This window comes from Schistocerca serialis, chromosome 3 (genome assembly GCF_023864345.2).
Source record: "Schistocerca serialis cubense isolate TAMUIC-IGC-003099 chromosome 3, iqSchSeri2.2, whole genome shotgun sequence".
NCBI lineage: Eukaryota > Metazoa > Arthropoda > Insecta > Orthoptera > Acrididae > Schistocerca > Schistocerca serialis.
The window spans coordinates 429,740,914-429,755,408 of NC_064640.1; the positions used below are offsets into that span (position 1 = coordinate 429,740,914).

Sequence of the window (14,495 nt, forward strand, 5' to 3'; positions counted from 1 at the left end):
GACAAGGAGCAGTGGAATAATATACAAGTTCTTGAATTTTTGAGTCTTTACCAGCAACAAATACATTTGTTGAATCCCCGCTACGAGGAACCACAAAAATCGCAATGCCACTGCAGATGCATGGCAACGCAGTCAGCAAAAATTCAGTATGGATTGCATAACAACGGAATTAAAAAAAGAAAAGTCTTTAAATTGTCAGCTTATCGTTTTGCCAGAAGAGAACAAGAGATTCAGTTAGTGTAGGTGCATTAAGTCACGAAGTATATCGTAGAATATGGTTAGTCTACGATCTTATACCTTACTTAAACCTTGGTGATTTGAAAATGCGAACTGTTAGAGCCAACCATTCTCTTCTACTTTTTCTTTTCTTCTCTTTTTCTTAAGTGGGAAAGTATAATTATTCACTCTCAAGCGCACAAATGCACAGACCGCGATGTGTGCGTCAGACCTGTTTACGTTGACTCTGGACGAGTTCAAGTGACTGTTACTTTGAATGTGCTGGCACTGTCCCATAAACATTGGCCAAGATTGGCACCAGTGTGTGGACGAATGATGAAGTGCACTGCAGCCTTTGTGTTGCGTGCTGATGTTGGCAATTCGTTATCATTGTTCGTAGCCATAGAGTTTCCATAGCCAATCAGATGACAGTATACGGTGGACAACGAGAATCGCTGAATGTAATGACTTGTTTGGGCGGAACATACGAATTAATTACTTCTGTTTCCGATATGGAGAGCGCAAGATTGACGATTATTTATCTAGCTTTTATGGATTGTAAGGTTGGTTACTGTTTCTCGTATTTATTTCTTGTATATGACAGGATATCTCAGGAGACATTGTCCAGACTAGAATACTAAGTCGAGCGATTTTTGTATCTGGACAGTGTCTATAGATAATCGAGCGATTTTGTATGTAGACAATTGAGAGACATTTCTTGTCTGTATACACGTTTTGCAACGAAATTGCAGCACTTTTGATTCCTGTTTGAAATGGGAGACATTAGACTATATTGCACAACATTTCGTAGTGTGGACGTGTTGGTAGAAATGGCCTCCAGTTATTCTCTTTGCGACGAGGAAAAGCTACGTTACTTTTTTTATCATTTTTGTTTTTCTTATTGTTAAATATCACTTATCAAGATGTGGCCAACGGAGAAATTGTTGCAGCTGAATGAAGATCTTCACGCAGCATCATGATTGTGGGCAGTTAGTAATTCCGAATATAAAAATCGCTACAAGAAAAACTTGGCTATAGAAGAGCCGTCAAAAAATATTAAGTATCAGCGAGTGATGTTGGGGGAAAAAAAAACATGCTATCTTCTACTTTCAAAATCAAAAGTAAATTGCAGCCGGGACGAGGCCCATCCACAAACAATTCAGGTTTCCACGAACGTCTCCTCTTTCGATTCTTTAACTGTTATCATCACTACACAAGCCACGAACCCAAAAGGATCAACCCCATTTAGCAAATATTGAGGAACAAGGTATTCAAGTGTGTACACGGGACAAGTATCTAGTCAAGCGACATGTTTATAGACAGTCCCTCAATAATGTCTACAGACAATCGCTCGATATTGTGTACAAATGTGTACTTGTCTTTAAGATATTGTTTCTTATTCTGAAATTATAGTTTGATTGTGAGTTTAAGCCAACAAATGTGACTGGAGGAACAATGGCTGTGAAGACGGGGCGATCTGTAGCGTGTAACCTGATGGTAGTTTCAAACACTTTCTGCGATATTTTCAGAATTTCCCGATTTCCGAGGTGCTGGTTAGGCAGGAACCTAAGAGCACTGTTTAAATTTTTACAGAATGTTGTGTTTTATACGACAGCATTCTCCATAATATATTCCATTATGACGTCACGTGATTTCATACACAAAACGTCGTGACGAAGTGTATCGTATGCTAATTCCCACTTGTTCCGCCACTTTGTTTAAGTACCCAACTCATAATTCGTCGTGTTCACTTTATATCATTTACCGCGTAAACGGTTACCAATAACTACACGTAACAGAAAAGCTGCGGTACATTGCAAGTGCACCTCTACTACGTTTACTATTACGTTGTTAGAACTTCTTTAGTTCTACTAGGCAGTTATTTGCATTTTTTTAGCATCGTTTGCTCCGCTTTACACACCCCAGAATCATTTTTTTGGTCAACATTTTGTCACGTAGATTCACATCAATAATATTTTTCGTTGTTGCTCTTGGCTTAATAATATTTGCTGCATAGGATGTACTGTGTTCTTTGAGAAGTCTTGTCACTTTTTTCTGCGGCTGTCCGTTAAAAATAACACACTTCATTCGTATTTGTGCTATTGTACGTTTTTATTGTCATTGCCTTCAATATTAGTTCCATTATTACGTGCTCTGGATGGTACCGAAGCACAGTTTCTCAGCGTCACTGTTTTTCCTAATACTGAATTTAGACCTATTTTACGCTTCTTTCGACACGGTTGGCCTAAAACTTCATTTTCAGTTATCGGTTCAATCTCTTTACTTTGAAGATTTTTCATATCACTACTCAAGGCCCTGATGATTAAGTGAAGGCTAGACATGCACTCATTTATCTTCACGATTTCGTTCGCACAATTTGCACACACTTTACTTTCACCTTCATTATTTCGTTTTTCTCAGGGACACGATTCACTTGAATAGACAATGCTGCCGTCACTTTTTACAACATAAGATATTTGTAATACCTTGCCTTTCCCGTCACTATCATTTGTAAGTAGTTGCTGTGATAATGTATATACCAGCCCTCTAGTGCCACTAAATGAATAAGCTCTAATACAGCTTGTATCACAACTCCCCTATACATTCCTTCTTAGATGCACATAATGTCCCAATACCATCCGCCTCAAGGCTAAAGTTGTTGACAGCCTTATGTTTTTAGAAGTTCTGGTACTTCTGAGTGTTGATCAGAGCACAAATTTCAACATTGTTACAGTGTTGGTCTCTTACATAAATACCAGTATCTCAGTTTACTCTACAGGTCTCAGTGGGAAGTGATCAATGATTTTAGCTTTAATGTCAACTTCTCAATCTGGATACATCTAGTAGATTGGGCACATGTCCAAATGGAAGCACCAAAATGAATGCTCAGGGAGGTTAGGTGAATGTTGTATTGTCAATTCTCTGCATTTGAATATCACAACATCACTTAGGAACAACTGGATCACATTACAAATGTGATCCACCATGCCACTGATTCATCTATTTCACAATTGTGAGACCAAAAACTAATATTACCTGTTCTCTAGTGAAATGAGGAGTGATACTCAGCAATCAGGGACAAATTTGTGACTGCAGAAGCTCAAATGGTGAGTAACTGTGGAGAACCCTGGAACACTTCAGTTGATAATGATAAAGGCGTGACAGGTTATTAAAGAGAGCAAGAAGATATTGCGGAATGTGTTCCTGGACTAAATCAGATATTCCAATAGCTCATTGCACATATAGGCAGCCATCAGAAGGATTTCCAGAAACCACTGTTGCACACTTTTAGTAGCTGTACTGAAAGAGCAATTATTTGGAAGTGGATTTTAACATGTTGCATGATAACTGTTTCATGTACGTTTTTTTTTTCTCCCCCCCCCCCCCCCCCCCCAATAAGCCAGACTTAAATTCGTAAGCGATCATTTTAAGCTTCGCTCTTGTAATTCAAGAATGTTTTAGAACAGTGACCTATTTACAGTTATAACAGTTTGAGTGACAGAGTGAGTGTGCAGATGACTAAAAGTGAAAATAGAAGGGAGGGAGTTTTCACCACATTGATCTCAAAATATGTTAATAATGTCGCTAATCACATCACTGATGAATGTCCTGCCAGAATGCATACACATGCACGCCCAGTTCAGTAACCTCTCTTCCTTTTCCACAGCAGTTCCTCCAGCCTGCTGTTAACAAGAGGGAATTTCTCCTGTTAACCCCTCTAAGGGCACTGCTACTCTCCACCTTATGATTTGTAGGCAGTTAATAATGCTTGACCATTTATGAAGATCATTCAACTCTATGAGGCCATATACCTACCATTATCCATAAATTAAGCCCACCAGCAAATGTAATCATAAGGGAAGGGAGGAGAGGAGAAGAATGGGCACTTGCATCTCTTGGCATTAACAGCATAAGCTTTTGATTCAGCACAGAACTCTAATGAATTATTAATATGGTTTTGATTCTGCTAAAACTCATGTATAGCGTGCTCTGGTATTCCATGGACAAGGGCCGTGGGATATCCGGTAGCTTAAGCAATACCTAAATAAGTTAGGATTGTTTAGTTATAACACAGTTCACAGAAAATAGTCCCATTGCACATGTTGTAGGTTTCGGTACACACATGTATTGAAGAAATGTATGAGTTTTTGCAAAATGGTGTGAAGTAGAGTTTTAAATCTTTTCTCTGTTGCTTCCTCATACCTGCCTTTGTTAAGTTGCAGCAAAGGACTAGTCCAAACCTGAACATTGCGAATTCCACAGAAAAACATTTAAACACTTCCCAAAAGGGCATTGCCCTGTCCTCACCATCTTCTTCTCAGATGCCGCCCTTCTTCCCCCCCCCCCCCCCCCCCCCCTCCCCCGTCCCCCTGCAGCACACATGCACACAAAGTTGAATGTTATTGTCTCTTAGCATATTCTCCACTTCTCAATTATCTGTCAGTTGGATGGGGACATCCTTTTGTGAGCACTGACTGATGTGGGGATGTTCGCCAGTGTTTGTATGGTATTTCACATTGTGCCGCCTGGTCTGCCATATTTCCACAGCGGACTGAATCTTGAAATGGCTGTACGAGGTGTGTTCCATAAGTAATTTAACACTTTTTTTCTCAGCCTGTTTTGGTTGAAAAAATGTGAAATTTGTTGAGGGACATTAGGGGTATTCCCATTTCAGCCCATGTGGTCTCATGAAGTTCCTATAGGTCACGTACTATACATAGCCTTCAACGTCTGTAATGGAGATGTGGTCTAAGCAGAAACCTGTAATTGAGTTTCTTTTGGCAGAAAACCAGAGCATCATAGATATTCATACGTGCTTGCAGAATGTCTCCGGAGACTTGACAGTGAACAAAAGCACGCTGAGTCTTTGGGCTAGGAGTGTGTCATCATTACAACAAGGTCGTGCAAACCTGCGCGATCTCCTGCATCCCAGCCGACCATACGCAACTGTTACTGCTATAATGTTGGAACGTGTGGACACACTCATTTGAGGTGACCAACGGATCACAGTCAAACACTTCACTACACAATTGGCCTCACACAAGTCTGCACACCCAAGAGGAGCTCACAAAACTTCATTGGACTGTTCTTCCTCATCCACTCTACAGCCCAGATCTAGCACCTTCTGACTTTCATCTGTCTGCAAAGATGCACTCCACAGGAGCCCGCAGGAAGCAGTACATGGTTGATGGGAAGGTTATTGATGCAGCAAGGGGTTGGCTATGATGTCGACCAGTAGAGTTGTAACTTTTGGACGTAAAGACCTCTCAGTGAGGTGGTGAAGGCCATCCCATGGCACAGAGATTAGGGCACTGCAGCCAAAAGAGTGAGGAATAATATTTTGTAGTGGATTTCTGAATAAAACCAACCTGCTTAAAAAAAAAAAAACAGATGTGCTTCATTATTTATTGAATGCCCCTTGTAGAATGGCCATCACACGTTGACATTGATCCTCGGTCGAGCACGGACCTTTTGTCAGCTGGATAATAGAGGCCTCTAGTGGCTAGTTGGTACTGCTAGAATAGCTTCCTCCTCTATCAGTGGCACATAGTTGACCATCCTGGACTGGTTTGGCCATCCCCAGTGCACATACCCTTCAGGCTGAGTTCCAGTTGTTCATGACAATTGGTTACCCAGAGCTCTCCTTGTCCATTTGTGATGATTATAATTGCTTAATTGCTGCTAGTGTATAGATTTGTTTTGTGAGGCTGAACTGAATTTTCATACTGAACTAAGAGTTCCTTGTTACATTGATCATCCAGACTGGTATTTGAGCAAATGTTGTTGATGATGGTGGGTTAAGTACATCTTCGATAGTAAACAATTGCCAGAACAGTTGTATTGCATGAAATTGTTGGAGTAACTTTGCAGTCTTGTGCTCCAATGTTCTACAGTCAGCTTGCAGAAGTCCCATCCAAGGACAACATTATGTCTGTATTATTGTAAAATAAAAAAATTTAAAGGCATGTGTTCTGTCATTGATAGTTAGTCTCACAACTCTGATTCCTGTTAGCTTGAGATATTTTCTGTTTGCAACATTCAGCACAATAAGAATTTTGGAATGTAATCTTGTTCATATGGCTACAAGAAATATCTGATATCACAGAAAATGATGTCCCAGAATTGACTAGTGGACCGGTTGCTCATCGCCAATGACAGTCTTATTTACTGATTTCTTTGCAACTGTCATCCAGGGAGGATTTTCATCTGCTATGGTGCCTACTCCATAGATAGACACCATGTTAGTTTTCCTGGTGTTTTTTTTTTTTTTTCAGGTGAAGGGCTGCAATATCTGTATGATGACAGGGAATGGCTGCGGTCCAGGGACAGCAGTACATTGGAGAGCAGTATAGCGACATTCTTCATTCCACTGGACAGTTGTAGTCTTCTGGAGTTGCCTGACATGGATATAACTGCCCTTTGTTTGATATCTTGTGGCATGACAGTCGTCAAACATGTGTCTTGTTTCTTTACAGTAGCATGTGACCTGTGCAAGGTTCCCCCAATGGAAACATAACTCCATATTGTCCTTCATTCTCCAAATGTCTGTTTTTCTGCATGGCACTCAAATTGATGAGAGAGCTGGTTGTATCCATGTCACCAAAAACCTTGGATGTTGTCTGACAGTTGTGATGTAAGACCAAGATTTCTGCCTCTAGTCTTCAGTTGACATGTGTCTTGTAGAGATCAGTGCCAATGATCAACAAACCTCTTCTTAAATTAATGACATTACCTTATTCTTGCTGGGTATGATGGTCAATACATTTGTGTTCCATATTAGTGGACAATGTAAAGCCTTTTACCTATATCTGTTTGCTGTATTAGTGATGCAAGGTCCTAATGATCTCCAGCGAATGCTACCAGCACAACAATTGAAAATTTGTCTAGCATCTTGTGATGTAGTTTGTTCTGGTGTACTGCCTGGTGGGCTGTCGCCACCTGATGAAGTCCTCTCTGTTTATCACATACTCCAAAAGCAGCTCTTGATAAGTGTCCTTTGCCACACTCTTTATTTGGTGTGAAACTTTGTTGGCATCCACCATATTTAAGTTCACAGTATGATACAGCACCAAAACATTCTGTGTATGTGACTGCGTCACCTCCGCCTGGTGTTGAACTCTGTTTTTCAGTTGTTCTTCAACTATATGGGCATGCTACTGATTGTCACCAGATGTTTTCTTAAAATGCAGCTAAAATTTCTTCCTGTTCTTTAGCGTTTGCTCTTTGCTCTTGAAACACTGCCAGGCTGTACTGTCCAAGTAAAAGTAGGCACTGGCAGGAAACACCATGCCATCCCACCTGTTGTATTTAGCAATAGAGTTGAATACTTATAGCCATTTTATTGCATCCTGGTCAGCATCTCCCAAAAACACTCCTATATGCCAGATATGCATATGTCTCACCAATTTATTTGTATCCATTGTTCTCTTGATAATCCAAACTGTAGGAGAAATATTTTGTTTGTATTTGGATTCCTACCCATGAAGGTAATGACTTTTGCAGGCAGTGTCAGAGATACTCTGCATCTCCAGCAAACTATTAAACTGTGTCTCATACAACTCATAAGCAAGTACCACAATGAGAGCAAGGTCATTAACTAGAACTAACACTTCACACTGAAGGCATGTTTATTAAGCACACATGAAAATAAAGATGAGATGAACTGCCTGCTTCAGCAGTGTGTGCTCCTGTTTATACATACATAAAGTATTCTAGCAAATTGCAACATTTGTAAAAAAAAGGGAAGTCCTAGAAATTAGAAATGTTAAATCATAAAGAACTTCAGGAGGTGGGTACTGAACTAGTGACCTATATGTTGCCAGCCAGTGACTGTAACCACTATGCCATGGCATACAATGCAGAGCATATGGTAGTAGTTTTCATATCAGTTCACTCTTTTCCTCTTTTGACTGTCCTGTGTCAGTGTGCATTAGGTCTCTTCATGAAATGAAATGATCATATGGCATTGATAGCCAGGAGTCCCCACCAGGGGAAGTTCGGCCACTGAGTTGCAAGTTTTTCCTGTTGACACAACAGTGGGCTACTTGCGTGTTAATTATTATCAAATGATTATGAGGACAACATAACATCCAGTCCCAAGGGAAGGAAATCTCTGATCCTTCCGGGATAGAACCCAGGGCTGCTGCATGGCAGAAGTGCTGTATCATCGATAGGCACACAAACAAAAGGTTTGGAGCTTGGCTAACTTTCAGAATGCACTTCCTTTTTCTAGGTGTAGTAAAACACACACACACACACACACACACACACACACACACACACACACACACACACACACACACACACGCCTGTCTCCGTACATTGTGCTCAGTCGACTACCAGCTCTTTACTGGTCCACGGCCAGCCAGTGTGGCCGAGCGGTTCTAGGCACTACAGTCTGCAACCGCGTGACCGCTATGGCCTCAGGTTCGAATCCTGCCTCGGGCATGGGTGTGTGCGATGTCCTTAGGTTTGTTAGGTTTAAGTAGTTCTAAGTTCTAGGGGACTGATGACCTAAGAAGTTAGGTCCCATAGTGCTCAGAGCCATTTTTGAACTGGTCCACGGTGAGTGTACTGGGATGAGGTGGAGGTGTAGGGTGGGGCCTCAGTCGACTGCCAGCTAGTCTCCCTACATTGTGCTCAGTCGATTGCCAGCTCATCTCCCTACATTGTGCTCAGTCGATTGCCAGCTCATCTCCCTACATTGTGCTCAGTCGACTGCCAGCTCGACTAGCCCACCAGATGGTTCCCTACTCTCTCAAGAGCCACTAGACACCTCCCTCTAACCCCATCCTCTCTCCATGTCTCTCCCTACCCCACCTTACACCCCCATTGCACCCCAGTACACTCACTGTGGTCCAGTAAAGAGCTAACAGTTGACTGAGCACAATGTAGGTAGACAGGCATGTGCATGTGAGCGAGTGTATTTGTGTGTTTGTGTGCATTTTTTTTCTACAGCCAGAAAGAGGGAATGTATTCCAAAAGCTAGCCAAGTTGTTTACCTTTTGTTTGTGAGCCTATCAACGACACAGCACTTCTGTCTTTTGGTGAGTTGTCTCCTTTATCCCTAAATAACTTGTGCAGTAGTTCAGTATTCGTGATGTTTGTTGTAAGGGAACACAGATTTCTTCACTAATAGTGCCCAATTTTAAATACTTCACTAACTTTAAAGTATCTGCAATGCACTGAAGATCTTAATATGTGTATGAGAAAGACTCATTTTTATAAATGACCCGTTCTCTCTTTAACAATCAAGAAAACATTTTTGGAAACACTTTGCGTTCTGTTATTGCTAAGAATACATTTCTAAGTTCTCCATGGAGGGAACTGGATAGGTGCTTGGCCATGACCTAGTTGGAATCATCCTGGGATTTGCCTGAAGCGATGTAAGAGAACCGTGGGAAATCTAAATCTGGATGGCTCGGAAGAGCATGACTTTCCATCGTCCCATATCTGAGGTGAGTGTCTTGGTTGGCTGTAGACAACAAATATCTGTTCAGCAGATGTATGTACCTGGGAAAGGATGAACTTCAACCAGAGAATCTGTTTCTGAAGACATTGTTATGAACCTTATGGCAGCATTTTGTAGAAGTGGAAAGAATGTGATAACGGTTAACTTGTTCACATATTTACAACTGCCTAACATATGGAAGAGTAATGGGACAATCCCAACGGTGACAGTGAACTATTCAATAAGAGAAATAGCAACATGGGTAAGAATGGCAAAAGCATCCATATATGAAATGGCTCTGATGATTTATGAAGATACAACCTTGTCCATCTATCAAGGCAAGAAAAATGGAAATGCTCTTGTTCTCAGAGTCCATATAAAGATCTATAGTCTGCAAACTACTGTGAAGTTTGTGGCAGAGGGTACATCCTGCTGTATCAGTTATTAGGGGTTTTTCCTCCATTCACGTTTGTAGTGCAGGAAGACTGACTGTTTAAATGCCTCCATGCATGCTGTAATCTGACCTTGTCCTCACAATCCCAATGAGAGTGATATGTAGGGAGTTGTAGTTTGTTCCTAGAGCTATCATTTAAAACCAGTGTTTGTAACTTTGCAAGTAGGCTGTCGTGGGATTGTTCACTGCAGCCTTCAAGAGTCTGCTAGTTCAGTTTCTTCAGCGTTTCTGTGACACTCATCCACGCATCAAACCCCATGCACTTGAGCAATATTCTTGGATGTGTCACACAAGTGGCTTGTAAGCAATCTTCTTTGTAGACTGATTGCATATCCTCAATATTCTATCAATAAACGAAAGCCTACCACCTTCTTTACCAAAAACTGAGTGTATGTGATCATTTCATTTCATATCCCTACAAAGTCTTACACCCAGGTATTTTCATGAGTTGACCAATTCCAACTGTGACTCATTGGTTGTATAGTCATAGGATACTTTGCTTTTTCGTTTTGTGAAGTGCACAATTTTACATTTCTGAACATTTAAAGCAAGTTGTCAATCTTTGCACCACTTTGAAATCAATCTTTGCACCACTTTGAAATCTCATCAAGATCTGACAATATTTATGCAGCTTCTTTCAGGCAGTACTTCATTATAAATAACTGTATCATCTGCAAAAAGTCTGAGGTTGCTATTAATATTGTTTGCAAGATCAGTAACATACAACATTAACAACAAGGGTCCCAACACACTTCTCTGGGGAACACCCGAAGTTACTTCTATGTCTTGTCATTGACTGTCCATCCAAAATAACATTCTCCATCCTCCCTATGAAACCATCATCTATCTTCTTTTCAGGATTTCCTGTTGTCATTTTAATATTTTTTGTCATTGTTAAAATTGTGTTGTTTGTGTCCAAATTCAAAAGCTTATAATCTACAGTCAAAATATTTGATAGATTATTTGTTGTAATTTGATCTTTTTGTGTACAGGATTTGATAGTAGTTGGACTGTGCCTGCCTGCCTCATGTCCTGCAAAGGAGGTAGCTGAACTGCTGGATGCAGCATTCCTTTCAAATCCTATATACATCCAGAAGATGTACAACATGAGCTTCAGTCGAGTCCAGGTGGAATCACTAAAGGAAGATGACTCATGGGTGTCAGAACAAACATTTGTTACTGTTGAGTAAGTTAACGTATTGAGTATGTATACATATTATAAATTAAAGTCTCCCGTCACATTTTTCAATATGTATGCGAAGGCTTATTTCAGGCACTACTGTAGGAATTTTGAGACCGTTTCCACTAGTAGATGAGTGATTCACAAGGAATGTTTGTGTGTATAGTTTATTACCACTACACCAAACAAGTTGTCTTTCTATAGATATGTAGCACTATTCATGCAAAAGTTGTTGCTAATAGTATACTATAGTTGACTTGGATGTATCATCAATTTACTAATTACACTGTAATATTTTGTAACTTGTTATGCACAAAGACAACAATACAAAAATATTGCACACACACACACACACACACACACACACACACACACACACACACACACTTTCTCCACATAATCTACATTGCAATCCATTGCCCAGTGTGGTTGACAAGATCACTGATAATCAGTACACTGTATAATGATATTCACTTTCAGTTAGGCATAATTATGTGGATTTGCTGATGGTCCAGCCTGCAGCAGAGGGGGACACACACATCCACTACTTGTTCGTAACTGCTACACAACTTCAAACTCCACACTCTACTGAGCAACAGTGTCACTGACCCAGCGTGATTGGCACTCGATAATCGATCTCTCCGTATGCAACCTGAGTGGGCGTGTAATGTACATCTCTGAGTAATAGATCACAGATTCCTTACAATTGCACCATAAAAGACTTCTTTAGTGTCTAAATAGAGTTGGAAAACTAGTGCAGACTGTCATAGACTTTCATAAGTAAGTGTAGACTATGGTAATTTTCCTAGTAGCCATGGTCTGTTAACATTGGAACCATGTTACCTGTACAGTAGATGTATTGCATACCTATAGGGCATTACCTCATTTTGATCGCTTTGTCTGCCTATGTGATCAGTGTCTTAAACTAGAACTGGTGAACAGTCTAGAAACAGAATGAGGATATATAAAGGGCCATGGGACCTATAGAACATTTTTCTTCTTCATAGTTATCTTCATGACTGTTACTTAAAAGTAAACAGAATTTATAGCAAAATTGAAGTTTTCAATGTATAATTCAGATTTTATTCAAAGATTATTGACTTGTAATGTGAAACAGAGGAATCTTGTAGTTTACAAATATACAGATTTATCATATAGTGCTAAAAAATGCAATTTCCTGTTTGCGACATTCAGTTGTCACCTGAAGATTGCCTGAGAAGCTGAAAACCCATTTGTGATGAAATAAATGTAATTTTGCAGAACATAAGGAAGTGGTTTTCCTTTTTAATATTACTGTGTTCTGCCAGTGGAAAATTCAGTTAACGTCATATAAACATGTTTGTGTTTTTCATAAACAACTTTCTCACACTTATCAATAATAACAGGAAACTCTTGCCTTTGATTATACTTCAGTATGTTCTATTGAGTACAGAATAACTACAATAATTAAATGCATTTTTTGTGTTTGTTCACGTAAACTGTACTTGCATCAAAAGTTATTGCTATGGTTACATAAAACTGCAGAAGTTACGTGATCAGCTAATTTATATTTTGTAAGGATATAAAATATACAATGGATGTGCAGTTCTAATTATGTGCAGAACAAACAAAGAACAAAGAGAAGTCATATTTTACCATTTTCTATATCAGACATTCATTTGTGTTTCTTCCCCTACTATTACTTAAGAGTTGCGCTCTACCAAACCTATGGTTTGGCAGTTTTGGTACAGTACATAAATGACACAGTAAATGATAGGATTACCGGTAGTATTGGTACCATTGCTAGCAATACTACTGGTAATCCTACCATTTACCATGTCATTTATGTACTGTACCAAAACTGCCAAATCATAGGTTGTGGCAGTTTTGGTACAGTGCATAAATGACATAGTAAATGATAGAATTACCAGTAGTATTAGTACCATTGCTAGCAATACTATTGGTAATCCTACCATTTACCATGTCAAAACTGCCGAATCATATGTTTGGTAGAGCACAACTCTTAAGAGTAAGCAAAAAATAAAACAATAAATTCTTAATAATTAAAAAAAGGAGATAAAGAATATTAAAACTGCAATGTATCTTGCATAAATTTCCTCTGGCTGAGGTAGTGGATTGCCTCTACAGAAATATTTTATTCCAAATTTACAATACATGTTAATGAAAAATGGTAAATATTTTCACAAGTTTTATTTTGCATTTAATGACAATGTATCTTTCTCTTCAATAGTTTGTTTTGGCCATCAAACACATAACTGTTGCTGGTTACCTTTTTTGGAGCACTGCCACAAAAAACATTCACTTATATTGAGCTACTGTTTGGTTGCCATCCTTTCAGTAGAGTGCTTGGCACCCATACTACTACCATTCTGAATCATATTTATTCTCAACCCACATCGGACACCACACATAGAAGGAAGAGAAGAAATACAATAACATAGCAACTATTCCATTCTTATGTTTACCAAACTATTGACGTGAAACCTATTAAGCAAAATATAATTTTAGTACATCAATTTATACAGCTAGATGACAGTTTATTATTTTTCATTGGGTCAGTGAAAACTGTAGATGCTGACTTAATGCTCTAAACCTCTGCGACTCATGTGGTTGCCCAGAGAAAAATTTCAGAATAAATGACTATTCTATTTTACTCTGACATAGTGTATGTATTGTAGTTGAATAACTGTTATCATTGCCAGTAAGAGTAGTACAGTGTGTTCTTGAAGTTGGTATTCATTATCCAATTAATAGTGGCAGAACTCTACTTTTGAAGCCTGATACAAATACATCCACTACAAATATCCTTATAGCTAAATGCATCATTAAATCACTATTCCTTTGCCATTCATGAGTAACACTTTACTTGCTATGATCATACTGTCTTCATCATCACACACATCTATGAGGGGCATTCAGTAATTGATAAGATGTGGAATTTATTGTGGGACATCATGGTATATTCCCACTTCAGCCACTATAGTTACGTGGTGTTCCAATGGATAATGGTGCTGTATGTAGCCTTCAAAGTGGAGTCTGTAACAGAGGTGGGCTCAAAGCAGAGAGCTGTAATTCAGTTTCTTTTGGCAGAAAACCAGAGCATCACAGATATTCATTGGTATTTGCAGAATATCTACGGAGACTTGGCAGGGAACAAAACCATGGTAAGTCGTCAGGCAGGATGTCACATAAAC

General features: G+C 39.4%; 1 protein-coding gene across 1 annotated transcript in view; it reads left to right on the forward strand.

Annotated features, from left to right (window-relative positions):
* The window catches only part of LOC126470907 (nose resistant to fluoxetine protein 6-like), a 326,632-nt gene that overhangs the window by 107,962 nt on the left and 204,175 nt on the right, over positions 1–14,495 (forward strand). The window contains exon 3 of the mRNA XM_050098938.1: positions 11,114–11,307. Coding sequence (XP_049954895.1) covers positions 11,114–11,307 — 194 coding nt within the window. The remainder of the gene's footprint in view (positions 1–11,113; positions 11,308–14,495) is intronic.